General features: G+C 33.4%; 1 protein-coding gene across 1 annotated transcript in view; it reads left to right on the top strand.

The window, feature by feature from the left end:
• Window positions 1-27,161, top strand: part of FAM171B (family with sequence similarity 171 member B) — a 77,790-nt gene extending 50,629 nt beyond the window's left edge. Inside the window, exons 2-8 of the mRNA XM_020977551.2 lie at window positions 8,205-8,438; window positions 11,888-11,980; window positions 14,347-14,505; window positions 17,002-17,172; window positions 18,344-18,460; window positions 21,943-22,066; window positions 22,380-27,161. Coding sequence (XP_020833210.1) covers window positions 8,205-8,438; window positions 11,888-11,980; window positions 14,347-14,505; window positions 17,002-17,172; window positions 18,344-18,460; window positions 21,943-22,066; window positions 22,380-23,733 — 2,252 coding nt within the window. The 3' untranslated portion in view covers window positions 23,734-27,161. The remainder of the gene's footprint in view (window positions 1-8,204; window positions 8,439-11,887; window positions 11,981-14,346; window positions 14,506-17,001; window positions 17,173-18,343; window positions 18,461-21,942; window positions 22,067-22,379) is intronic.
• Window positions 27,162-27,800: the final 639 nt, after the last annotated feature.

Raw genomic sequence — 27,800 nt, 5'->3', positions numbered from 1 at the left:
TGTTTTTCAGTGGCATTTTCCCTTAAATTTTTACAGTTATTGTGTAAACTTTTTTTTTGTTTCTGCTTTCTATTCAGTTCATAAAGTCTCTTCAAGATTCTCTGAGTTAGTAATATTTAATTTTTTAAAAAAATGACACAATTACATTTCATTATAGAAATCAAACATAATGGATTGAGAGTAAGACGTGAAGCCAGGAGGGCTTGTTCATGTTATACCTCTGATAGATACTGGCTGTGTGATTGTGAACTAGTCATTGAATTTCTTAGTTTACTAGTCAGTGAACTATAGACTCTAAGATACTATAAGATATAAAATAAGATACTGACCTACTTTGGTGGAGTATTTCTTTACCTAGGAACTCTCTATGCCAATAAAGTCATAGTACAGTCTCTGACCCTGTTTCTACATTCATGTATAACTTTTTTTGTTGCTCTACAATCAATAGAATTCACTTTCAAGTACATAATTTGTTATGTCCATATAATTTTTGTTGTTGTTTAGTCATGTCCCACTCTTCGTGATGCCATTTGGAGTTTTCTTGGCAGAGTGATTTAACATTTCCTTCTCCAGCTCATTTTACAGAGAGGAACTGAGGCAAACAGGGTTCAGTGACTTGCCCAGGGTCACACAGTTACTAAGTGTCTGAGGCCAGATTTAAACTCACAAAAATAAGTTCCTGACTCCAGGCAAGGTACTATGTCACTGTGTCACCTAGGTGCCTTGTGCGTGTAATATAAAGGCTATAAATAGGCATGGAAATATTATTAGTTAATACAAAATTATAAATATTATATCTTTAAATCTATGAATATTACTTCAATTATAATTATTTATAGAGAAAATTAGTGATACAAATTGTTTCTCCAAATATGGTCTCTGATATGATTTTTTAAATGTTTAATAGTACATATATACATGTTTTACATAATCACTTATCTAAAGTTTATGCAGCATTATAATGTTATTTTCCCCCTTGTTTTTGACTTAAAGATTTCACATCAATTTTATAAAAATTTTCTCTTGTTCAGCCTCATGACAGCCCCCTGAGAGTAGTAGGGTGATCAGTTCAGTATGGTGATTAATAAAGGGGGATGGGACATTACTGTATAGTAGAAAGAACAAAGACTTTAGGCTCAATCAGATTACTGGGTTTGAATCCTGGCTCTTCCATTGACTGCCTTGGAAAAGCCTTTAACCCCACTGAGATTCAGTTTTCTTCTCTGCAAAATGAGGAGGTTAAATTAGATGATCTTTCAAGTCCCTTCCAAAGCTAAATATATTATGCTTGTCTTTGTATGCAGCTTTTTATCATTATAGTTCTAATTTCACTCTTATATAGGAATGATGTTTCAACCAAGAGCTGAAAACTCTAAGATATGCACTTCCTAAAGTTGGAAGGTTAAATCTAATGTACAGAGAATATGGTTGATACTTATGAAAAACACTAGGAGAAGGGAGAAGGGTACACACATTTGTTAAGTACCTAGGTGTCAGTCATTGCACTAAGTGCTTTACAATTATTATTTCATTTCATTTAATCCTCATAACAATCTAGAGAAGTTTACATTTGAGGAGACTGAGGCAGACAGAGGTTAAATGACTTACACAGCTAGTAAGTGTCTGAAGGCAGAATTGAATTCAGATCTATCCTGACTCTAGGCTCAGTGCTTTATCCACTGGCCACATAGCTGAGGACAGATAGGTACTGGGAGAAGATAAGGGATCAGAGAGGTAAAGCCAGAAGGGAGCTTGTGAAGTGAGCATAAATGATCATGAGCATGAAGAGATTTCTGAGATCTTGAAGGAGGGTTATTTCATGTCAGAGGATCATATTGAGCAACTAGGTTTCTTGGATGGCAAGAAGAAACTGACAGGAATAGTTTAATGATCCAGATCCTTTTAAAAATATCTATGTGGATATCCTCAGGCCATAAAGGCTCTCTTTATGTTATCCATTTCTTTATTTTGGTAAATCACTTTTTTAAACAACAGGTTTCAGTGGAGCAAAACAAGTGTTTCTTTCCCATGAAATTTTCCATTTTTGTGGCAAGGAAACAGCTTTTCCATATTTGCAATTTGTGTCCTGATTCTACCTCTTGAATTTTTGCTTAGCTTTGGCATAATCATACAACTTAGAATCTAAGTAGATTGTTGAAGTTGTTTTACTTTTTTTTGTTTTTTTAAATAGCTCAAATTTCATCTTTTTTTGGACCTGATTATTGACAATTACAAAGAATTTTGAGTACATGTACTCCAGTGATGAAAATCAGGTTTTCCCATGGCCTCTCCAACATTTTTTCTTTTTTTGTGAGGTTTGCTCATCTGATAGTTATGAAGTAGAAACAAAGAGTTGCTTTAATTTGTATTTCTCTAGTTATTAGTGGTTTGGAGCTTTTTTGACATTACTATAGGCAGCTTGGATTTCTTTGTTTGAGAAGTTCATATTCTATGTTCTTTGACCATTTATCATTTGGAGAGTGGCTAATAAATTTGAATCTGTTTTTTATATGTCTTGGAAAAGAGAGTACTGTATCAGAGGAAATTGTTGTAAAAATGTTTTTCCCCCCGTTAACTGTTTCTCTTCTACTCTTACCTCCATTGGATTTATCAAAAAACTTAATTTTATGTAATCAAAATTGTCTATTTTATTTTCTTTGATCCTTTCTATCATTTACTAGACATGAACTCTTCCTCTATTCATAACTGTGTAACAATTTATGCCTTGCTCTTATAATTTGTTTATACGAATTGACTTTTTATATGTAGGTCATGTATCCATTTGGAGATTACTGTGGCATATGGTGTGAGGTATTTCTCTAAACCTATTTTCTGCCAGATTGTGAGGTATTTCTCTAAACCTATTTTCTGCCAGATTGCTATCTGGCAGTTTTTGCCTAATAGTGACCCCAGTAGCTGTGATCTTTAGGTTATCAATCACTAATTTAGTAGATTGGATTGTATCTATATGTTGGACACTAATTTAGTAGATTGGATTGTATCTATATGTTGGACACCTACTTTCTTCCACTGACTAGCCTCCTTATTTTTTAATCAGTATCAAATCATTCTGATACTTATTGCTTTGTAATATGGTTATGATCTGGAACTTCTAGCCCGAATACTTTCCAACTTTTCCCAATTGTTTTCCTCAAGATTCTTGATATTTTACTCCTTCAGATGAATTTTGTTATTTTTTTTTCTAGTTCTACAGAGTAATTTTTTGGTACTTAGGTATTGCACTGAATAAAAAATAAATTAGAGTAGCATTATGACTTCTATTTTATTGATTTGACCTGCCTACAAATGATATTTCTCTGATTACTTAGGTCTATCTTTATTATAATAAATCTTGTTTTGTAGTTATCAAATTCATGTAGTTCCCACATTATTTTGATTTCCCAAGAAAGTCTTCAAGAATTGTATATATTCTATAGTTATTTTTAAAATGAATTTCTCTTTTTTTTTCTCTCCCTGCTGGGTTTTGTTGTTATGTGGAAATGATGATTTATATGGATTTATTTTACATCCTTATGACTTTGCTAAAATTATTGTTTAAATTTTAGTTGGCCTTCTAAGAGTTCTCTAAGTAAACTATCATATCTTGTACAAAAGGAAAATTTTGTTTCTTCTTTGTGCTTATATATTACTTCTTTTTCTTATCTTACTACGATAGTTAACCTTTCTAGTACTGTACCAAACAGTGGTAAGAGAATATTTCCTTGTTTTGCTCCTGTCATATTTTAATGAACACTACTTATCATGTAAAGAAAAAAATCCATTCATGCTATATTTCTAGAGTTTTTAAAAAAGAAATGTGATTTATTTTGTTCAAAGTTTTTCTTCTACATTTGTTGATAAATCATGACTTTGATTGTTATTATTAATATTGTCATTTGTGTAGATAATTTTCCTAATATTGAGCCAGCTCTTCATTACTGATGTCAGATTAGCCTGGTAATAGTGTATAGTCTTTATGATAATCTTGTGAGGTTATAGCCTGTCAGCTAATTTTATTTACACTTTTTGCATTTTTTTCATTAGGGATATTGGTCTATAGTTTTTTTTTCAACTCTGGTTTATGTATCAAGATTATATTTATGTCATAGAAGGAATTTGGTAGGAACCCTTTTCCTCTTTTTTTGTGAACACTTTGTGCAATATTGAAATGAATTTTTCTTTGTTTGCTAGACTTTACTTTTAAGGCCATCTGATCTTGGGCTTTACTTTGGGAGTTCATTCATGGATTGTTCCTGAGATTATGTTGCTTAAATTCTTTATATTTTGTTCTGTTCATTTCAGTATTTTATTTTTTTGTAAATATTCATTCATCTAATTTGTTGGTTTTATTTACATACAGTTGGGCAAAATAATTTCTAATAGTATCATTTATTTCTTCATTTTTTGTGAAATTTCCTCTTCCATTTGTGATATTGGCAATGTAATCTTGATCTTATTTCTTTTTAAATCAAATTATCTAATGGCTTATCTATCACTCCTAGACTTATTAGTTCAATTTTTAAAATTCAGTATTATTAATCTTTTCTTTGATTGTCAAGATTTCTATTTTAATGTTTAATTGAGTTTAAAATTTTTTTAGCCTTTTAAAAAATTGCATCCCCAATTGACTGATTCGTTCTCTTCTCTCTCTCTCTCTCTCTCCTCTCTCTCTCTCTCTCTCTCTCTCTCTCTCTCTCTCTCTCTCTCTCTCTTAGATGAAAAAAATTAGAGATATAAATTTCTTCCTAAAGAGTGGTTTGGCTACATGTCCAGAGTTTGATATGTTTTCTCATTGATGTCATTATAATTAATGAAGTTATCTACTCTTCCTATGTCTTATTCTTTGACTCTTTAGGTGTAAATGTTTAATCTCCAGTTAACTTTGAATACTTGTTTCAAGAGCCCTTTATTGAATATAATTTTCCTTCATTGTGGCCAACAAGTGATATATTTCATATTTCTGGTTTTTTTGCATTACTTTTTGATGTCTTTATATTCTACTACATAGTAAGTTTTTGTAAATGGGCCAAGCACATCTCAGGCATATGTATATATACTCTTTTCTGTTACCATTTAATATAATTCCATCTCTAGAAATCTATCATATCTAATTTTTCTAAAATTGTATTCATATCCTTACCTTAAATTTTTTTTATTAAATAAACTGAAGCTGATAGCAATACATTGAGGTCTTCCACTATTATAATTTTATTGTCTATTTCTCCCTTTTCCTTCTTTATCTTTTCCTTTAAGTCTTTAGATGTTTTGCCATTTGGTTCATGTATATTACATATTGAAATTGATTCCTTGTGTATAATATCTTTCAATAAAATGCATTTCCCTTTTTTATCTCTTTTAATCAGATCTATTTCTTTATTTTAAAAATATCTCCTGAAAAATAATTTTTAAGTCTAAAAATGAAGGGGAAAACTACAGTAAACATATAGGCTGTATGTTACTTCTAATGAATGGGCTTGTTTGAATACATTTGGTTTATAGACCAATCAGGTCATATCCTTTGTTTCCCCCTTGGTGATTTAAAATTTAAATTTAAAAATCCCTTATGAGGATTCTTTTAAATTGGACAAATAGTTGCTATTTAAAAGTTTAGTTTTGAATAAGGCCTTAATGTTGTCTTCATTTATAAAATTAATTTGTTTAATATTAAAATAGTGATTTAAAGAATACTGTTTGGATTTTAAAACTGTTACAAATTTGATGTCACTTATTTTAGCATGAACCAACTATATTATGTCAGGTTAATGATAAATGTCTAAAAAAGTAAGATCAAATTGTTTGAGGAACAGATAGAATTGAGAGCTTGTGGATACCCATTTCCAAATTCTTTCATAGACACCTTTTCTCATCACAAAATGGTAAAACAGCAATGACATTTCATATATAAGAGGTATTAAGATTAACCAATTATAATCCTATCTTGATTATTTATGATAATGGAATGGAGCACAAGGATCACTTTTATTTGGCTCTACAAGGCAATTTTTATATTTCTTTTGGAGTGTATGTGTTTGATGTGTTCAGAATATCTGTACAGCTTCCAGCAGAATGATGAAACCCCACAGTAAAGGCCTAACCATACAGGTTATGAGTCCTCTTTCTTTAATAATTTTCTGCAATTTACTTCCAAATTAAGATTCACTTTTTGTTAGATTAGAAAATGTAGGCATGGGCTTTTATTGTTGTTGTTGTTCGGTTATTTCAATTGTTTCTGACTCTTCATGACCCTCTTTGGGGTTTTCTTGGCAATGATACTGGAGTGGTTTGCCCTTTCCTTCTCAACTCATTTTATAGATGAAGAAACTGAGACAAAGAGGGTTAAATGATTTGCCCAGGGTCACAAACAGCTAATAAGTGCCTGAGGTCAGATTTGAACTCAGGAAGATGAGTCTTCCTAACTCCAGGCCTGGTACTCTATCCACTGAGCCACCTAGCTGCCCCACAACTTTTATACATAAGGTTAAGCATCCTGTAACTACAATTTTTTTTCCTATGTGCATATAGAGAACATTGTTTTGCATAACATTTTCTTTTCTCTATGAAAAGAATGAAAACTGAGCTCTTCTTTCCAACTTGCTGGCTTATATCTTCCTTAGGATAGGAAGATAATTTTTTTTTGTTTTTGCATTAAAAATGATGGCAATTCTTATGTGATAAACAAAATCTACCTTATGCCAATAAAATATTTAGAATAAGTAAGGTTGACTAAAAATTTGCCAGCAAGGTTTTTCTTGGTCAAGATTGTCAATAATTTGTTTGTCTTATGGTTTTAAAGAAAACTCAAAGGTCAATTCACTCTTACACTGTCACCATGGGGGAGATAGCATAGTAAGGGAAAGAACAGTAAATTTTATTGGAAATTGAGCTCAAGTCCTGGTCTTGCCATTTATGAGGTGTATATAATCAATCAACAAGTATTTATTGAGCACCCACTAGGTATCAGCTACTGTGCTGGTCTTAGAATTCAAGTATAATGAATGAAACAATATCTACTCACAAGGACTTTACATTTTAATAGGGCAGATAACAATTACCAAGAATAAGTCATGTGACTGCCGAGACTCAGCTTCCTGATCTCCATAAATGGGAATGATGGTGCTTATATCACCTACCTCAAAGAGTTTTTGTGTTGAAAATACTTTGTAAGGTGACAGACGAATGTGAGCTCCTGTAATATAAGTAGTCAGGATTAAATCAACTCTTCTGTTTACAGAATCAGAGAATTTGAGAGTTGGAAAGGATCTCAACAGCTAGCTAATCCGTGTAAGATAGGAACTCTCACTATAGCATACTCTGTAAGTGATCATCCAGGTTTTGCTTGAGGACTTCCAGTGAAAGGGAAACCCCCTACTTCTCCAAGTACTGCATTCCATTTTTGGACAAGTCTATTTTTAAGGAAGTTTTTTCTGACTGAGTCTAAATTTGCCTTTTTACAACTTTCATCTGGTTCTAAACCACTGGGGCCAAACAGAATAAGTCTAGCCTTCTTCTACATGACAGCTTTTCAAATACTTAAAGATATCAAATTCCCCTGAATCCTACTTTCATCTAACTATGGCTTACGAAGTAGTTTTTAAAAAAATATTATAAAACTCTTTCCCCCCCTAATTGAAAAGAAAGCTTCGTTAGCCATGGTGCTAAGATGCATGTTGAAAAGTATGATGTGAAATGAATTTGTTGCCATTACTCGGTGCTTACTTTTATGTACTTTTGTATCATAGGCAAACACAGCCTTACATTTCTCACATTCAGTACCAGAAAATTCCTTTTGGTCTTATGAAGAATATTACCAAATGAGTACTTTAAAGGCCACAAACATAAATGAATAAGTTTCTATGGAGGTATGCCCTGTTCCTTGCTGGCAAGAAGTGGAAATAACTTGGCTCAGCTTTATGAAGCTCATTGAAATGCTTTAAAATTGCATGTTTTTTGGAGACAAAATATCATTCTTTCCATATTTCTTTTTCTTTCTTTTTGAAAATAGATTCCAGTTTAGGCAAATATTTTTTGTTAGGTAAGAAGAAATATATATTATGGATAGACATAGGAGCAAATATTTTGAATTCCACAAATTAATTTTCTGGGTCAATGTGCAAGAAATGATTTTGGATAGTATTTTACAACACATATCTTCCAGTATAGAACATACTTACATACTAATATTGGGATTCTTTTTTCCCTTTTAGTATCTCTGTTTTTATTGAAAGTCCATGTGAATGATATCATCAGTCGTCAGTACCTACGCCAAGCAGTTGTAGAAGTCTATGTGAATTACACAAAGACAAATTCTACTGTAACTGGAAATAATGGAGCAGTATTAATAAAAGTTCCCTATAAATTAGGTGTCAGCTTGACTATCACAGCTTACAAAGATGGCTACCTGCTAACACCATTACCTTGGAAGACCAGAAGAATGCCAAGTAAGCTCTTTAAGAATATTACTGATTAACTTTTTCCTCTTCTTTGAAAAAATCCATGTTATTCTTGCCACCTGAATATAGCTCCATGAAGCTAACCTAAATAAGTCAGGACTGAATGACAGTCTAAAGCAAAACAAAAGGGATTTTTACCCTCTGTTATGGTTTTATTTAAATGCTATTTCGAAAGACTTTTAAAAAACTTTCAACAAAATTCATGTAAAAAAGCTTATAGCTGTAGATCCTAATTACAAGAAAGTCTGTATTTAAGTAAATTGTCCATTTGGGGGAAATAAGGGGCAATTTCTATTTTATTGGCATGCATAGTGCAAGTTATTGGTAAAATTGTTTAAAACAATGTATAAATGCCCTCCAGTTCTCCTCAACCTGTATAAATATTTGTCCTCATTCTTCAAGGCCTTGTTCATGTACCTTTTCCATCAAGTTTTCTCTAAGTGCTCTAACCTGTATTGATCTATTTCTATCTGCTCTAAACTCCTTCAGTATTTATATTCTATGCCACACAACATAGGGTGTAATTATATATTGTTTTTGATTGCTTGTGCATAATTGTGATATAACAGAGAACCAACCTCAGAGCCAAAAAGCCATGTTCTCTCTGATGCATATCAGCTGTGTGATCTTGGATACTAGTTACTTACCTTTTTAATGTTCTAGGTAACTCTCTATGACTCCAAGTTACAGAGAAGGTGATAACTTGTGTTGGTTGATTTTCTTCACCAGAGAGATCTATACCTGTGAAATCACAAGTAAAATCCATATGCTTATTCTTGAATTTCTAATGATTGTTTCACAAGAATTTGTTTTCTTTCTCCAACAAGATTATAAAATCCTTAAAGTCAAGCCAAGTCAACAAGTATTTATTAAGTGTTTACCATATGCAAGATATTCTACTAAGCACTGAATATATAAAGAAAGGAAAAAAACAGTCCTGGTTTTCAAGGAGGTTACATTCTAATGGGAGAGACAACAGGGAAACAATTGTATGTATACGTACAAGAACACAAGAAACATCCTTTAATCATTTTTCATACTTTATAGTACTAGGCACATAGTAGTCATATAGTAAATAAATAAAATAAAAATAGTGAAATAACTTTATTTATTTACTTGATATAGTTCTGGCCACTTAGGTAAAGCTTCTTTTCTTTCTTATGGCTGCATTCTGAGTGGATGGGGCCAGAAATATTGCTGTTGATGAATACTTTTGAAACAAAAACCATACCACCTAACTTGAATTTTAACTACATTTTCATCTCAGAAGATTTTGAAACAAAAGCCAAATTGCTGAACTTAAAGAGGGTGTTATTTTTGTCTCTGCAACAATCAAAACAAGGAATAGGATAGGACTGGGGAGATAAACCAAGTTGTATTGAGAATCTGCCATTTGCCAGACACCATACCAGATACAGTTCAAGCCTCAAAAGCTGTGTGGCAGCTAGATGGTGCAGTGGATAGAACACCAGCCCCACAGTCAGGAGGACCTGAGTTCTTTTTTTTTTTTTGCTTTTTTTGGTGAAGCAATCAGGGTTAAGTGACTTACCCAGGGTCATACAGAGAGTTAAGTGTCATATGTCTGAGACTGGATTTGAACTCATGTCCTCCTGACTTCAAGGCCAGAACTCCAATCACTGCACCACCTAGCTGCCTCTTAAAGCTTTTTTTTGCCTTCTTTTTTAGGCAACTGGGGTTAGGTGACCTGCCCAAGGTCACACAGCTAGTGAGTGTCAAGTGTTTGGTCTGAGGTTGGATTTGAACTCAGTTCCTTCTGACTTCAGGGCTGGTGCTATATCCACTACGCCACCTACCTGCCCCCTGAGTTCAACTCTGGCCTCAGACACTTGACGCTTACTACCTGTGGGACTCTGGGCAAGTCACTTAACTCCGATTGCCTTTCAAAAAAAAAAAAGCTGTGTAGTACTCATTATTGACCATAAACATCATAGAATTTTGTTGAGATCTGACTAATAAAATTCAAATAATTAGAAAATAGCAGTATGTAATTAAATGATAAACTTGCATATTACAGACTAAAAATCATTTATGTGATCTCTGAAGAGTCAACATCTTAGGGTAGTAGACAGAGTGCTGAATTTAGAATTAGGGAGAGTTCCTATAATCCCACTTCAGACACTTTCTCACTGTGTGACCCTGGACAAGTCACATAAGCTCTCTGGGACTCTGTTTCCTCACCTGTGAAGTAATGAGATTAGACTAGATGACCTCTAAATTCACTCCTAGTTCCTAATCTATGCTCTAAATCTAGGATCAAGGTTAGTTCAGTCGTGACTAATGTCATCTCCACTTTTGACAAGAATACTAGACTTGTCAGTGGAATGCCAGAGACATAAGTATATCTGGATTTCAGAAGAATGCTACATAAAATTTTCTGAGCTATTCTTGTGAGCAAACTAAATATGTGGGCTAAATTATATCAGAACTGGTTGAGTGACTGAACCCCAAGAAAGAGTTGAAGTCAACTTGGAGGAGGGACTGTAGGAATATTGTTTGTTTTAACATATCTATGACTTAGATGATTTGGGCAGCTAGATGGTAGAGTGAATAGAATGCTGGCTTGAAGTCAGGAAGACCTGAGTTAAAATTCAGCCTTAAATACTTAGGGCAAATCACTTAAGCTCTGTCTCAGTTTCCTCAGCTGTAAAATGGACATCATAATAACACCTACCTATCAATGGAATCCAGAGGGCTGTGACAGTGCTGGTATATGGTTTGTGGATTAGGAAAAATAGAGTATTATGTTCTCTTCTGGGTACCATATTTTAGGAGGACTATTGAGAATCTGGATGTTATCTAAAGGAGGGCATTCAGAATGATAAATATCATGGAAAAATTGATTGAAAGACCCAGTAGAAAGAATTAGGTGGGGCATAACAACCTTCCTCAAGTATTTGAAAGGATATTATGTGCAAAATTGATTAGGCTTTCTTCTGCCTGGACCCTAGAAGACCTCCAGTCCAACTCTATCATTTTACAGTTAAAGATTCTGAGATACAGAGAGGTTAAGTGAAGTGCCCAGGGTCACATAGTTAATTAGTGTCTGAGGTGTATGGTTTGAAACCAAACTTCATGTTCCAAGTCCAGTACTTTATCTACTCCACACAAGGAAGTCTTATGTAAAATAACATGCCTTCAGTACTTTGGAATAAGTTTATATATCACAGCAAATAAACTACTAGACCAGTAGATATCATCATAATAATCTACTCTGATTTTTTTCTTTATTCTCTCTTCATCTTCCTTTTTTCCTTCATCCATCATATTTTGCATTCTTGTTTTTCCTGGCTTTACAGTTGCCTTTCTTATCATACAGTTGGGCTGTTCAACACTTTTCAGAACCGTTGGAACAGAACTAAATTTGATGCAGCTTTCTCGCACTTAATAAAATATTCTAAATGTGTTATATTTCACAGTATATTCATCAGTGACACTTTCACTGTTCCCTCAAAGTCAAGCTAACATATGGCTATTTGAAGATACTGTTTTAGTTACTGGAAAATCATCTGGTAAGTACAACACTCCTCCATCTATTATGTAAAGTAATTATTATTATGTAATTAAAATTCTTTAATAAACTAGGTTAATTAGATCTAGGAAATCCTCTAACAGAACAGATAGAGCTAGTACTAGACATATTTACTGACATTTACTTATTTTAAAAATCTCTATTCTGATGATAGTGTGCATTTTATTATGTAGAATAAATACTAAGTGATCAGTTGAAATTGGCTCCATTCCTAAAGTAGCAAATGTTCAGGACCAAGGGATCAAGAGAAATGCCTTGGGTGTGTTAGATAACCACGCAGTAGAGTTCAACGGAAAAGTTAGAAGCTTTTAAAAATTGTTTTCATAACTTTTTTTGTATGCCAAATAGCAAACTGGCTATTTTTCCCCAAGTATATTGTCTCCCACTACCTCTGAATAGAGGCAGATCCTAACTTTTAATCACTTCACTAAGAAATGCCATATACCTTTAAGTGATTCTCTTGAGCTGGAAGTCCCTTCTCCACAATTTCTACAGGCATAGGAGACCTTCATTGCTGATGCTAGTGATGTCTACAACTTTTTTGTCTTCCCTCCTTCATTCTCTCCTGACTACAGGTCATCAGGACCCCCATGCCCATATTATAGCTTATGCAAAAGACTTCTCTTCTTCCACTACTAAGCTTAGTTGGAAAGAGATGGGGCTTCATTGGCAGGAGATCTGTTCCTAGGGTCCAACACTATATATCTGAATGAGTTTGCATGTAGAAATAATATGGAAAATGGTACTTATGTCCTACAGTAATGTTAAGTATTGGTCATCTATCTGTGAGTTAAATAGGCTTTTGTGAACTTTCTTAAAAACCTAAACCCTATGTATAACACTATTTCCAAGGTAAACTTTGTTCAGGGTTCCAAACAACTAACCATTTCTAAATTGAATTTTGAAATTGTTCTAAGTTATATAGGCCAGGTATTATTAAGAAATGCATGAGTATCTTCTTTTTAAAAATTGAAATAGAGCAATGCTGATTATTTAGCTTTCTGTCCAGTATTCTTAAAGGTCTGTGGTTTTGCTTTGTGAGGTGAGCCAAGAAACTGCATACCTATTGCTTTCTTAGTCATTATTTGAGTATGAAAATTATTATTGTTTTTATAAGAGGTGAGAAATAGACTTATGATAAACATAAAGCTCTTCAATGCAAATACACATTTATCTAGTTAGATTAGCAAAATTGGGTAGACTCAAAGCCTTTAGGGTCTCTTCCATTTTTTTTTCAACACTCTTCAATCCAACTGCACATATTAGTGCTTTCTAGAGTAATTGAAGGTAACTTGCAGTTTGGGCATTGTTGGGCCAGGAATTAGAATTTCATCAGTGCTGAGAATTCATAGTGCAGAAACAAACTCCTACCAAGCAGATTGTGAACTTATATGTAGCTTATAGCCTTAGAGAATTATTTATCTGCCTATCTATCTACATACAGATATACAGATGGGGAATATTTTTATGGGTTTAGGGGTTTGTTTGGGTCTGGACCTATGATTTTTATCAATGCATGATAACTTACAATCTGGGGACCACCCTTCACCAATACAAATGGGTGACTTCTCTATTATTTATAGATTTAGCCAGTTGCCTGGGACCCTGAAAAAGTAAGTGAGTTATCCATGATTATACAGCTAGTGTGTCAAAGGCAGGAATTGAAACTAGATCTTTCTAATTCCGAGGCCAACCCTCTCTTCATTGTACCATACTGCTTCCAAAGAAGAATAAACCTTCTACAATGAAGTGACCTGGGTCTCAGGGAAGTCATAACTACAAAAGCCAACATAACACTAGTTATTGATAGGTCATAAGTACAAATCAGAGAAGCAATATGTGGTAGTGGAGAAAGGGTCAACGTTGGAGTCAAAAGACCTGGATTCAAGTACTACCCTTAACATATACTAGCTCTGGGACCATGGATAAGCTACTTTATCTCTAAGTACTCCCAGGTAATTCTCCAACACTATAAATTACAGACAAATCGACAATCTGCATGGGAAAGAGGGTTTTTTTTCCCTACACTGTGAATTCTCAACACTGATGAAAATCCAATTCCTGGCCCAACTACTCCCAAACTGCAAGTTACCTTCATTTACTCCAGAAAGCACTGACATGTGCAGTTGGATTGAATTAGCACTTAGGAAAGATTATTTCTCTATACCGCTTTTCAGAAGGCACTTGTTATTGCTTTCCTAATTCTACAAAAAGGAAAGAAATTTTAGAGAAGAATGATTTATAGTACAAATACTAATCCATGTCATTATTTTATATTTATTTCCAATCCAATGGTTTGTTTACTTAATTTCATTGTTTGCTAAATAAAACAAATTTATTTTCCAGATGCCAAATCTCAACCAAGTGTACAGTTTCCAAAGGGTTTAATTAAACTTCCCAGCAGCCATCATATTAGTAATGTCACGGGCTATCTTACAGTGCTACAACAGTTTCTGAAAGTAGACAATTTTCTTTACACGACGGGAATTCTTCTTAATAAATCAGGTATTCAGTGTTATTCTTAGTCTTGTCATTGGATTTAAATCTATTATAAAGACATAAGCATGTCACACTTTTGAGTAAATGTAGAGATGTGGTGCTTCGACACATATTTGAAGTTGAGTCATTCATATAACCTTGAATTCTTTATCTATTATCAAGTTGTCTTTGTCAGCCTTCCTTTTATCTAAAAGTGTAATTGGCTCCCTACAGCACTCACTATAGTTCCATCTGAAATTAATGTGAATTTCACTTCCAGTGTACTTTTTTGTGCCCAAAGAGCACCATGAAAAAGAAAGTGAATGAAGAAAAGAAGGTTAAAAATAAATAATGAATTACTTTCAAAAAGACTTTCATGAAGGCCTCCAACATTTTGGTTAAATCCTTGATGAAGTTCCTATAGAAATACATGGTCAGGAATCACATAGGATGAAAAGACAAAAACGGTTTGCAGTCTACAATGATGGGGGAAAATAGCATTGTTGAGACAATGGATCTATAGAAATAATTTCAAACTTTGCTGTTGTTACAATGACAGTAAAATCTCATAAGACAGTGAAATGTTTTGTTTATATATAATTGAGATTCATGGACTGTAATATTTTAGAGTAAATCATGGTAAAACTTTCACTTACTCAAAAAAAATCAAATACTTGATTCTCTTGTATGCAGAGAGACGTCAGCCAAAGACAAAACTGGTTTACAACATAAACTTGTTTTTAAAATCTTATAAAGAAGGATGATGGATAATTATGAGAAGTATAATCTCATAAAGCATATAGAAGCAGTGGAGAGTAAAAGTAGTTTAAAGCAAGCTTGGCATGAGACTCACTGAGCAGAATCATCTCAAAGACATTTAAAGCAAAATATTGAGAAAGAATAACAAACAGAAGAAAATGGAAAAGCTTAGCAAAGGTTATTATAACAAACTGTTTTTACTAGCAAGGATAATATTCTACCATGCTTGAGCTCAAATACGGTACTAACAGTTACACTAAAGAAAATAAAGATAGTTCAACCAGATGTACAGACCAAGTGAATTAGTGAAATAAGGAAATTAGTTTTGGAGGTAATATAACCTTCAGGGAGTTTAGAGATTGGCATGTAAAGTACCTGAAAGGGGTGGAGCTACCAAAGGCATGGGGGGAAAAGTCCCAGTACTTAATACTGAATAAAGGCAAATGAATGAATATCACTATTGACTTATCTGCTTACTTTTATACACTTTGGAGACATATTGCTGTATATGTAGCCTTTTTTTCTTTCACTTCTTTTCTCTTTGTGTACCTACTTGTCACTTTTCCTTTTCTTCTTCCTCTATTCTATTCCTCTTTGCATCCGCTTTAGCTGGTTGGTTATAGCCTGAGAATTGTGGTAAGGCAGTCTCCCTAGGCTATGCTTAAGTGAGAGCATGAAAGCCCTGTCTAGATATAACAAAGATGGAAAAGGAGGGATGACTTCCTAGATCCAGATACTTCACTTTCCCAAATATTAAAATGTATGACAATGCGAGTAGGCTAGATCACATTTTATATTTGTTTTCATTTCTCTTTTTAAAAAAATCAAATCTGCTTCATTATTGTTTTTTTTTTCTAGCTTGTGATTGGTAGTTTTCCTCATAGACAATTGTCAATGTTATGGACATTCAAAACTTCATTTCTTTCTTTTTGAATAAAAGAGGCAAGAGTTGAGCTAAAAAAAGAAAATGCATTATTTCATATTAGGAAACTGTAAATACTATTTTACATATGTTTTCTGTGATTTTTACTAAAGTAGTTAAATTTAGAGAGTTCTGGCTCTGTGAGAAAATGGAAGTTAATTTCTATTTAAGATAAATGAGTTTTCTGTATAAGGTGCCTCTGAATAGACATCTCTAATTATGCAGGTACTTGAAAATTTTCTCTTTTTCAAGAATCACATCACATAATTTATTTTTAGTATTTGAAGTACATAGTTTTATTCTACTTGACAGTGTGAGTGATTAAAGGAGAATAATGAGGGAAAACTTATTTTCTACGTACTATATAGAACTAATATGTATCTTCCAAAGTTTTAAGAGGTATCATTATGATAAAATATCAAAAAACTGCTGACACAGTAGAATGTCACTACTATATTGGCAAATGTTTTGTTAATTCCTTTTTAGATTTTTAAATCTCTGTATATACTAATATCAATTTTATGGATAGTAAAATGGTCAAAGATGCAGTATGTCAGAGAGAGGTTTATCAGATTTTTAAAAAATTTTTTTTTAAATTACTGAATTTCACAATTTAACATTTTAATTGCAATGTAATAATGTAAATGCATACATGCTCCTCTAACAAAAGGATAAATGTTGGGTCTGTATGTACTTATTTGGGATAAAAACAAAGCTTTTTACAAATTAGAAGGATCTGATGTTTTGGTTCTTCACTTTGCTTATCCACAGCACCTTAACACAGACTGTATGTTTGATACTCTGAAGCAAAAAAAAAAGTTTTTTGTTTTGTTTTGTTGTAGGTTTTAAAAGCATTGAATTGACTCCTCTTGCTGCAATATGTGTGGCTATATATTCTGGTGGAAAAGAACTAAATGTGGATGGCTCTATTCAAATTACCCTCCCTCTTGTAGACCCAAACACTGCAAAGGCAGGGGATGCTCTACCTGCTTGGACATTTGATATGAAAACTGGTATGTGGACTCTAAAGGTTGAGAAATATGAAGCATTGAATATCTTTTAAAACACATTATGTTAGAGCATGACATTTCAGTAATATTATGCATTTTATCATATTTTCAGTATATAATAAGAATTTTAGGCTGTTATAGTGTTTTGTAAATTGATTAGGGAATATTATGGCAAACTATTCATTTCACAAAAACAGCTATTTATTGAGCATATATTTTTACTAAATGCTGTGAATATATAACATGATATATAAGAAAAACATTTTATTTTCCATATCTGTTATTCCCTCAAAAATTACTAGCCTCCCATCTCCCTTTATCACTTAGTTTTATGGAGGAAAAAATATGCATATATATATATATATATATATATAAACACATAATTCTCACTTTAACATAGCAAAACATCATTGGCTATAGGTGGCCTTAGAAAGATATCTCCTTAAAGAATTTATATACTTACCAGAATGAAACAAAAAGTAAATTTAAGATCTTTAGACAAATATCTAGAGTATTTTAGATATATACTCTGCACCAAGGGGACAAATCACCACTCTTAAGACATCAAGGTACAGCTTATTGCAATCTCCAAAAACATCCATTGGCTGGTCTAACCATGATCAAATATAGGCAGTTAAGTGGCATTTGTGTACAAAGCATGGAAACTGGAGTCAGAAAGACCTGAGTTCAAATTCTGTCTCAGATACTTTCAAGTTCTGTGACCCTTAGGGTCACTTAACCCCTCTATGCCTCAGTTTTATTTTCTGCAAAATGAAGGAGTTGGACTTGATGGCTTCTACGATCTATAACTATATTAGCTCCATAACTATAATTTAAATATTTAGGTGATAAATTAGGATTTGGGGGGGGCATAGCTAAAAGTCCCCAATGCTTTCCCACAAAGCCTAGTTATGTCTTCTGTCCAAGGGTAAATTTTTCAAATTAGGGGCTATGCTCCCAATCTCATTTTGTGTAGTTCTAATTTTTCAGAATATTCTTTGAAAAAATATTTTGATATATTGAATTGACATGTATTTAATCCTAGATATCAGAAAATGTATTCTACTAACCCTAAAATATGTGTAACTATTGTATGTAGAAAGAGATGCTTTAAAAGTAAAAGGTTTTGAAACTGAATTCTGCCTGATTAGGGATTATTTGGTTTCTTTTCCAGGTGCTTGGGCAAATCGTGGCTTGGGAATGGTCAAGCAATTTAATGACCATTTAGTATGGACATATATGGCTCCACATTTAGGCTACTGGATTGCAGCACCACTTCCTGGAACCAGAGGTAATACTTAAAAAAGCAAAGAGGAATTCAATGCTAACAAAACATTTTTATACTTGTCTAAGTTGGTTGTTCCTTGTTAGTGAATCTTCATGAATAAGCCACATTTTAAAGATTGTTTGTTTCCAGGTGAAACAAATATCTTAGTTTGAACATAATATGATGTAGTAAACTCAGTGTAATTTGTACATTAAAAAAATCATCATGGTATAGAGGAATTGGAAGCAGACCTGGTTCTAGCCTTTGGTTGACTACCAACTACCTGTCTGACCTCAGTCAAGTAGTTTATTATTAATAGAAATTATTATTATTAATAGAAATAGTTATAAAACAGTAACAATAATACAATCTCTGCTTGAAGAACTCCAGCAATGGGGTATTTGTTCCTTCTAAGGCTGCCTGTTCCACTTTTGGTCACTCTTTTGTGGCATCTGTCTTAAGAAGATTTCACTTAGTTATGAATTCTAAAAGTAAAAAAAATACTTCTCACATTCAGATCTGCTTATGTGACAAAAAGGAGTACAACAAATTTAAAAATTGTTACAGTTAGAAAAACCCCCAAGATTTTTCGTTTATCTCTAAGGCATTCTACCATATAATTATTTTATAATCTGTTATGTAGGGGGCTTTCCTTGGATCTTCTATAATTTTTTTTTAAAATAAGAATTCTGTTTTATTTTTACTCAATGTATATTGACATTGTTTCCATAGAGAAGGAAGAGCACTAAGATAAAAGATTCAGCTCATTACAACTAAGACATAATCTCTACTAAAAGAAAATCCCCACCAAAATCAAAAACATTGTTTTGTGAAGCCAACAGTTATCAGCCCAATTGTTGAGATTTGTCCATTAACCTAATGGAATCAAAAGGTATATTCTTTCTTTTCATCATTTGAAGTCAGCATTTTAAAAGAGCTATTTAATCCAAACCCGGGAGGTATTTCTCTTTGGTATTTATTTATGCAAAATAACCCAGCTGTCTGGCCATACACAAATCCTAATTAGCCAGTGTAATGAAATATTGATGAAAAGAACAATTAATATTTCATTTGATATCACTACTGGTCCAAGTCCAAGACATTTAATTTTTAATACAAGTACTATGAGGAATAGTCAAGGCTTGTAGACAACTATGAAACTAACTAAAAACAGATTTAAAATAATCAGTTTAAAGAAGATGAATTTATGAATTATAGAAGATATAGTATCATTCTGAAGTAGGTGAATGTTCTATTTTAGTATTCATTTTTTAAATGTAGTTATCAGCTTATCCCTTGTGGGATGATGTGGGAGTTTAAGCAGTATGAATAGAAGCAAAAGATTTCCTTTTAATTCATGTTAACTTGCTTGTCATTTAAAAAGTCATTTCTGTTCAGCAATTCAATAAACATTTATCAAATGCCTGCTATGTGCAGATCACTAGTAGTAAGAGGATACTCAACCTACCCCACTAGGATTGAGGCTTACAAGAAACCTTAGGAATCAGTAAATCCAATTGCTTCATTTTATGCTTGCCAGGACTAAGAGGACCAGAGGGGTGATCTGACTGGCCCAATATCATATATCTGGTAGGCATCAGAGCCTGTATGTAAATGCTGATTTTCAAATTGGGGCTTTTCCCTCACTATTTTATTATACTTTCCTTCTACATTCAGCATAATCTAGTGAAAAGAACTTGGAGGAGTAAGGCAAGCTGGACTCTGGCCTTGGCTAAGCTACTAACCAGGTGTATAACCTTGGGAAATTTACCAGTGTTTTCAGGGCCTTTTCCTTCTCTGTGAAGTGAAGGCTTTTATAATTAGATGATATCTAAGGTCCCTTTTAGTTCTAAGAACATATGTCGTGATGTATTTACTTTAAACACTCAGACCAATAACTGAATTGATGAAAATCAGTCCAATACTAGCATAAGTGCTCATGTGTGCAATATCACTTTAGTTATATTTACACTAATAGTTTAAAAGTCAGTAAATTCTGTCTTTTACTAGAATTAGAAATTTTCTTGAAACTGAAAATAAGTGTTAAATATAATAAACTAGGCTAAAATAAGTTTCAAGGGTAGGTGGTCTTTCTTAGGGAAAAATGTAATTTAATAAGTAAGTAAATTTAATAAGTATTGAATGAAGAAAGACCAATTTTCTCTTCACTGGGGAACTGGAGCTGACTAGTATGAACATGAAATGCATTTTCATTTTTCTACTTACTTGCTTGTATCCTTTCTTTCTATGTTCATTGCCTACCTTTTACCTACTTTCCTCTTCATTATGCAAGCAGTTTCTGACCACTGCTTTCCTATCTGGATCTTGGACTAGAGCACCTCTGCATCACTTCCTTAAATGGCTAGGGATCCTGTGGAAGCAGAATAGCCTTGATGCTATAGAAACAAACTGAGCTGCTACCTTGATTTTGTAATTAAGAACAATAGCAGAGGAGAGGCCAAGAGATGTGTTCCTTATAAGTGTCATATTTCCCTCTTTTTTCCACCCCTAGATTTTGCTTAATCATTAATAAATCCACTATTCTGTAGCACTTGACCTGGATAAGCATTTGCAGTACAGAGGAGTTTATGTGGCTTTACCTTGGTTTGGATAAATATTGGTGACAGCCAGGCAGTACAATGGATAGAGTGCTGGGTCTAGAGTCAGGATGACCTGAATTTCAGTTCAGTCTCAGACACTTACTACCTGTGTGACTCTGTCTGCCTCAGTTTCTTCATTTGTAAAATGGGAATCATAAGAACACCTAGCTACCAGGGCTGCTGTAAGGGTAAAATGAGACGAGATTTGTAAAGCACTTAGCACAGAACGTGACAAATAGTAGGTGCTTAATAAATGCTTGTTCCTTTCCTCCTTCCTCTATGAAGAATCTGCCTCCTAAGGGATGTTCTTTCTCTAGCACTTAACACATTGCCTGGCAAATAGTAGGTGCTCAATAAATAAATGCTTATTGACTGACTGACTGACTGACTGGTGAGGTGATGGTATTAACCCCCTCAAATTTGGTTAGCACTTGAGGTTTATTTATGTGCTCAGAGTAATCATTCTTAACCTTATCTGAGTACCTAGAGTGACTAGACTATACCTGATCAATTGCCTTGAAAAGCAAAGTGATTTTTATCATCTTTGTTTCCTTTCATAAGATCTCTGAATGATAGTCATTTATGGGCCTCTATGAAGATGGCACACATTGGGGCAGTGGGTGGATAGAACATTCCTTCTACGGTCTGACTTAAGTGAATGCATATTAAATATTACCTTAGTACAATTTTTACACTGACACAGGCATGTCACTGTGCCGTTTTGTTATTTCTAAACAATAGGGAAGAAATGAAGATAGTGAGAGATTAAATAGAAAAGTTAGATGAGAAACTTTATATCAAGTGTTTAAGGTCAGAGGAGAGAGTATAGTTGAGAAATTGGTGCTAAATGAATATTTTATTGTTAAAATCATTTTTGCATGAGTATATTTATATTGAATATTTTAGGTTCACTTGTAAGTGAAGTCTCCAAGGATATCACTGCCTACCACACGGTATTTCTGACAGCCATATTGGGAGGTACAGTTGTCATTCTCATTGGCTTTTTTGCTGTTCTTCTTTGTTATTGCAGGTAAGAATAAAATTGATTAATGCATGTGAGCATTAATAAACACCCAGAAAAAAACATTATTTTGAACAATTCTTTGTAAAACTGCTCATTTTGCTTTCAGCATGTTTGATATGTTAGTAAATGTGGACCTTTGGCAAAACCAGAAATATAATGAATACATTGGTTCCTTAATGCATGATTTTCTAATATGAAATAGATATATTCCAAATATGCTTGATTTTTCTCTGGATATTATTTTGAAGATTCTCATTTAAATAGCAGGTTTTTTGCTTGATTACTTCTAAACAATTATTTGTGTTTTCTTTCAAAATAGGGATAAATGTGGTGGATCACAAAAAAGGGAAAGAAATGCCACTAGACTTGAGGTCCTTAAGAAGGACCAGACTACATCAACAAGTCACATAAACCATATAAGTTCATTGAAGAGTTCATTAAAAGCTGAGGACAGATTGCAGTTGTACCACTCTAAGAATTCCCCATACAATCCTCGCAAAAAGGATTCTACAAAGTCAGAACCTGAAGACAGAGTCCCTACAGTGAAAACTCGGGACAGTTTTAAAATCTACAATGAAGAAGTTTCATTTCTGTCAGCCAATCACAAAAGTCATTCAAGAAACTCAAGCCAGTCATTAGAGCACAATGCTGCATCCAGACAGATAGTGCAGCCAAAACACAGTAATAGCAATGTCTCTCCATCTACAGGTGATACTCAAGAGCAAAACAGGTATCTTTCAGTAAATGAAGAAATGTATGGACTTTCTCATATACCGGAACAACTGATGCATATCTATAGCCAGCCAATTGCCATCCTTCAAACATCTGACCTTTTTCACTCTCCAGAACAGCTGCATTCTGCTAAGTCAGCCACTTTGCCCAGAAAGGGACAGGTAGTCTATGGCCAACTGATGGAGCCAGTAAACCGGGAAAACTATACCCAGACATTACCCAAAATGCCAGTGCATTCTCATTTGCAGCCACCTGCCACAAGAGAGGAGAAAATTACACCTGAAGTTCAACAAAGCTTACCATCCCAAACTTCAGACTGGAGTCGGTATTCCAATAGCTTATTAGAGTCAGTCTCTGTTCCAGGGACACTGAATGAAGCTGTTGTGATGACTCCATTTTCATCTGAACTTCAAGGCATTTCAGAGCAGACACTATTAGAGCTGTCCAAAGGAAAGCCCTCACCACACCCCAGAGCCTGGTTTGTTTCTCTGGATGGAAAGCCAATTGCTCAAGTAAGGCATTCCTTTATAGATCTGAAAAAGGGCAGAAGAACCCAAAGTAATGACACCAGTCTGGACTCTGGAGTGGACATGAATGAACTTCACTCCAGTAGAAAACTTGAGAGGGAGAAAACATTCATTAAAAGCCTGCATCAACCTAAGATCCTTTATTTAGAAGATTTGGATCTCAGCAGCAGTGAAAGCGGAACCACTGTTTGTTCCCCTGAGGATCCAGCTTTAAGGCACATTCTAGATGGAGGGAGTGGGACTATCATGGAACAGCCTGTGGAAGAGTCACCAAGAAGAAAAAGCACAGCTGAAGATTTGGAAGCCAATATGTCCCCCACCAAAAAAAGGGGCAGAATTGCATTGGCTAAAAAAGATAGTAAAACTAATATCTGGAAGAAGAGAGAGGAAAGGCCACTCATTCCCATAAATTAACCCATTAACTTTCCCTGGAAGCTCCTGAGCTGTCTTAAGTCTTGTAAAATGGAATGTGAATTCCGTAAAGAGTAGCTGAGCTATTTCTTAGGTGTATGTTCAAGGTAAGAACTGCAGCTTTGACTTCAAAAGGAGTAGCAGATGGTAAAGTGTACAATATAATTTGCTACTCAGAGAAAACCACTGAGGAAAGCTTTGTTGCCAATCTGTTTTACTCTCTAATTGTTTTCTTCTTTTATTAGTGATGAGGAAGTTCAAATTACAAAATAGCCTCAATGTATTTGTATTGCAGGCATTTTGCCGAGGCTGACAAATGTGTGCTCCTAAAGTGATTCCCAAAATGTTGCCCTTGCCTGGAATGACATTTTAAAATATTCCCTTCTGCAATCTTGTGAAATGCCCAGAGTCTTATCACCTTGTTCTCTGCTTATGCTTTAAAATAACTTGATAGATGTTTTGGACTGATATTATTCTAGAGTAAAAGTGAAACAGAATTTTTCTTTAGTGTGATTTGCAGCATGTATAGTGTATTATTCCTCAAAATAATCCCACCCCTAACTCACCTAAATTGGGCCGGTGGTTACTTGGTAGAATTGCTTAGAGAGGAAAATGCCCTGTATTCTGATAATTGAAAATAATAATTATGATTATTTTTTATCTTTTTCTCTTGATAAGTGAATTGAGGTAAATGTCAAGGAATTTTCTTTTCACCCAACCCAAGCAGTTTCAAATTTTATTTTCTTATAACATGTTTATTTCATTAATGCTAAAAATCAGTTTCTGAAAGAATGTATTATTTAAGCTCCTTCAAACTCAGCCATAGTGAGGTTGTCAAGTTATAGTCTCAATCAATGAAAAAACTTTTCATGAATACTACAAATTTAACTTAAAATTTCATTTAAAAGAAGAAAATAAACTTTTGAAATATTGTGGTAAAGTTAATTTTCTCAGATGGGATATTGTATCTTGGCTAGCAGAAAAATGATGCAGTTTTCCACATACTCTAAAAATATCTTCAAAATACTAGTTATCTGGGGGCAGCTTGGTGGCACAGTGGATAGAGCACTGGCCCTGGAGTCAGGAAGGCCTAAGTTCAAATCCAACATCAGACACATAACATTCACTAGCTGTGTGACTCTGGGTAAGTCACTTAACCCCAATTGTCTCACCAAAAAAAAAAATTGTTATCTATTCAAAATTTTTAGTTGGTATTCATCAAAGATGCTTAGAAAAAATATAAATTTCATAAAAGTAGAGAAACTTTCATCTTGAATCATCAAAAACCTAAAATACATTTTTAAAAAATGAAATTACCATTTTAGAAGTAACGTATCTATATGCCTTTCATTATTTGAAAAGATTTATCCTTCAGTGTGATAGAACTGTTTTATAGCTAGCCTAAGCTCTTTCAATTCAGTTGTCAACCATCATAAAATTAGATGATCTGTGTCAAGTACCACAAACTGACCTCTTTCTTTTTTCATTCTCTGAGAAAATAAAATATTTGGAATTCCTTTTCCTCTAACCAACAAAATAAAAGAGTGTGGTAGAATGTATAAGGACCTTTAATAAAATGATAGATTGAAATGAAATATGTAACGTTAGCTCATGTCCCAGAATGACATATTTCCAGATACATCTCTACTTGTGAAACAACTTTCTGATAACAATTTTATTCTGATGTATTTGCCTGAATAACTTAAAGCTCTTGCCACACATTTGATATCTGTTTTTTTTTATCATAGATATTAATTGTTCCAACCAATTCAAGAGTTAATTACCTTGGATAATCCTTAAGCATAATTTTTAGAGTGGACTAAGATGTACAATAAGTGAATATTCATCATTTTCACCCATTTAGAAGATGCATTGAAGTGGCTTAAATGGTTATGGCATGGAAAAGGTCAAGGAGTTAATACTATGCTGAAGTGCCTTTAATACAGATACATTTTGTCAGAAGAACATAACAAAATCCAAAAAGTACACATTTTTTTCTGTTAGCCAAAATATCGTCACTCAACTGGAAATTTTCTTTCTTTCTTTCTTAAAGCTGATTTTTAAAAACACAGAATCTAATGTTTCATGTTGGAACAGTGAATTTTCCATGTAGGTAATATTTAACGCTCCTTTCTTATTTTCTTTGTGCTTATTTTTACTGATCTAATAAATGTTGACAGATTGTTCATGTTGGAATGAAGCTAAAAATTATACAGAAAAAACATAGCACCTTTTCAATCATTTGAACAGAATTATTTTTCCTTTTTTTTAGCCAAAAAGTCTAATTTCCCATTTTAGCTACAGAATGTTGCTTCAAAGTATCAACATAAGGCTGTCTGAGTGAACTCAGGTCAGGGCCTGAGTTTTTTTGAAAGGATTATACCAGGCAGACAGTCACTCAGATTGTTCATTTGTTTGTAAGGGCAATGAGGAGAATTACCTCAAGGGCTTTTCTTGAAAGACTATCTGTTTTGGAGATACATTTATATATATTTTTTTGGTACCTACTACATTCTGGTCTGGGTTTGAATGTTGGCAGTTTATTCTTTCTAAAGATCTTGGTGGTTTATTCCTTTTATTGATCAAAACTTTGTAATTTCTCATTTGAGAACAATCCATACTTTCCTGTTAAAAAACAAAATAAAAAAAAAAACCAAGCCTGAAGCCATCTACCCTTTCTTACTCCAAATGACAAAAAGCCAATCCCACATGTGATACTTACAACTTTCTTAAATTTTTAAATTGAAAATCTCCAGGGATTTTTGCAAATTAAAAACTAATTAATTTTGGTCACAAATTGTTAACATTTATGTAACCTTTGTACATACTTAAGGTATATCTTTAAAAAGTAAACTATCCCTCAATTAACTGATGGATTCATTTAATAAGCACAGTAATATGTATCATTTTGATACATATTATGATCTTGAGCCTTTATAAAATATATTTTTACAACATTTTTGAAGTTGAATGGGGGATTAGACCCTTTTTTAATGCACAATAAAGCATGAAGCTCACCAAATTCTCAGAAAAAAAACCAGTTCCTTGCTTTGGCAATCATTTTCAAATCATTGTATGTGATAGAACTCTCTTACAATATGGCTCATTATTACATAGTTCAGGACATACCATGGGTCAAATAATGTTCCCGAAATCATAATTGTATCATATAGTAAAAGCCTGATATAACATGGTTCGGTTTACAGTTATCTCTGTTCATCCACACCAGTGTTATAAAAAAGGTTTCACTGTCCTTCCATTCCAGACCTAGTATTGATGTTTCTATCTTTTGTATTTTTATCAGAAGTGTCTTTTCATGTTTCAGTGTATTTATTATAAATAATACGGTATTGACAGTAAAATGGTAACTCTGAAGATTTGTAAAATGTCAAGCAGTTCATTAAAGACAATAAAATAGCCTGAAAATATTATTAATGCATCATTTTGTTTTATATTACCTCATAACAAATGAAGGGAACCTCCACCTTTCCCAACACAAATATCCACTATATCATCATATAACAATTCATACTTAATTTGTATTATATTTACTACCATTATTTCTGCCCTATCCCAGTTTTCACCATTTCATAAAAAGTAAAATAAACTTTGTACTTCTCATTATGCTTTAGTTATTAAATAAATTTGATTTCTCTGCATTTTTTCTTCCTCAAAATTTATATTTTATAAGTTGATTTTAGTAAATCCTTTCATTTTAGATCCCTCTGTAAAGGGATTTGTCATCTAAAAAGGAGATTCATTCACCAGGTATATATCAAAATTGCAGAAAGTTGAGATGTTAGATGAAATGTCATTGCTGAAGAGAGTCAAGGGTGGAAATGATGAAATTTGACTTTTTTTTTGTTTTCTGAACTTCTTCAGACCTATGATCAAATGATTATATTGACCAAGTGTGTGATTACTCACACATTTGCACAAGAATCATTGTAACTATAACTTTCAATCCAACCAGTCACCAGAGTTCTACTTGGTTAAGTCCGTGTGTATTTTGGAAGGCACTCTTTTTTTTTTCCTTAGGCAATTGGGGTTAAGTGACTTGCTCAGGGTCA

The sequence above is a fragment of the Phascolarctos cinereus genome, unplaced genomic scaffold, assembly GCF_003287225.1.
Source record: "Phascolarctos cinereus isolate Bilbo 61053 unplaced genomic scaffold, phaCin_HiC Scaffold_726;HRSCAF=1367, whole genome shotgun sequence".
In the NCBI taxonomy this organism is placed as follows: Eukaryota; Metazoa; Chordata; class Mammalia; order Diprotodontia; family Phascolarctidae; genus Phascolarctos; species Phascolarctos cinereus.
This window is presented reverse-complemented; position numbering and strand designations above follow the sequence as displayed.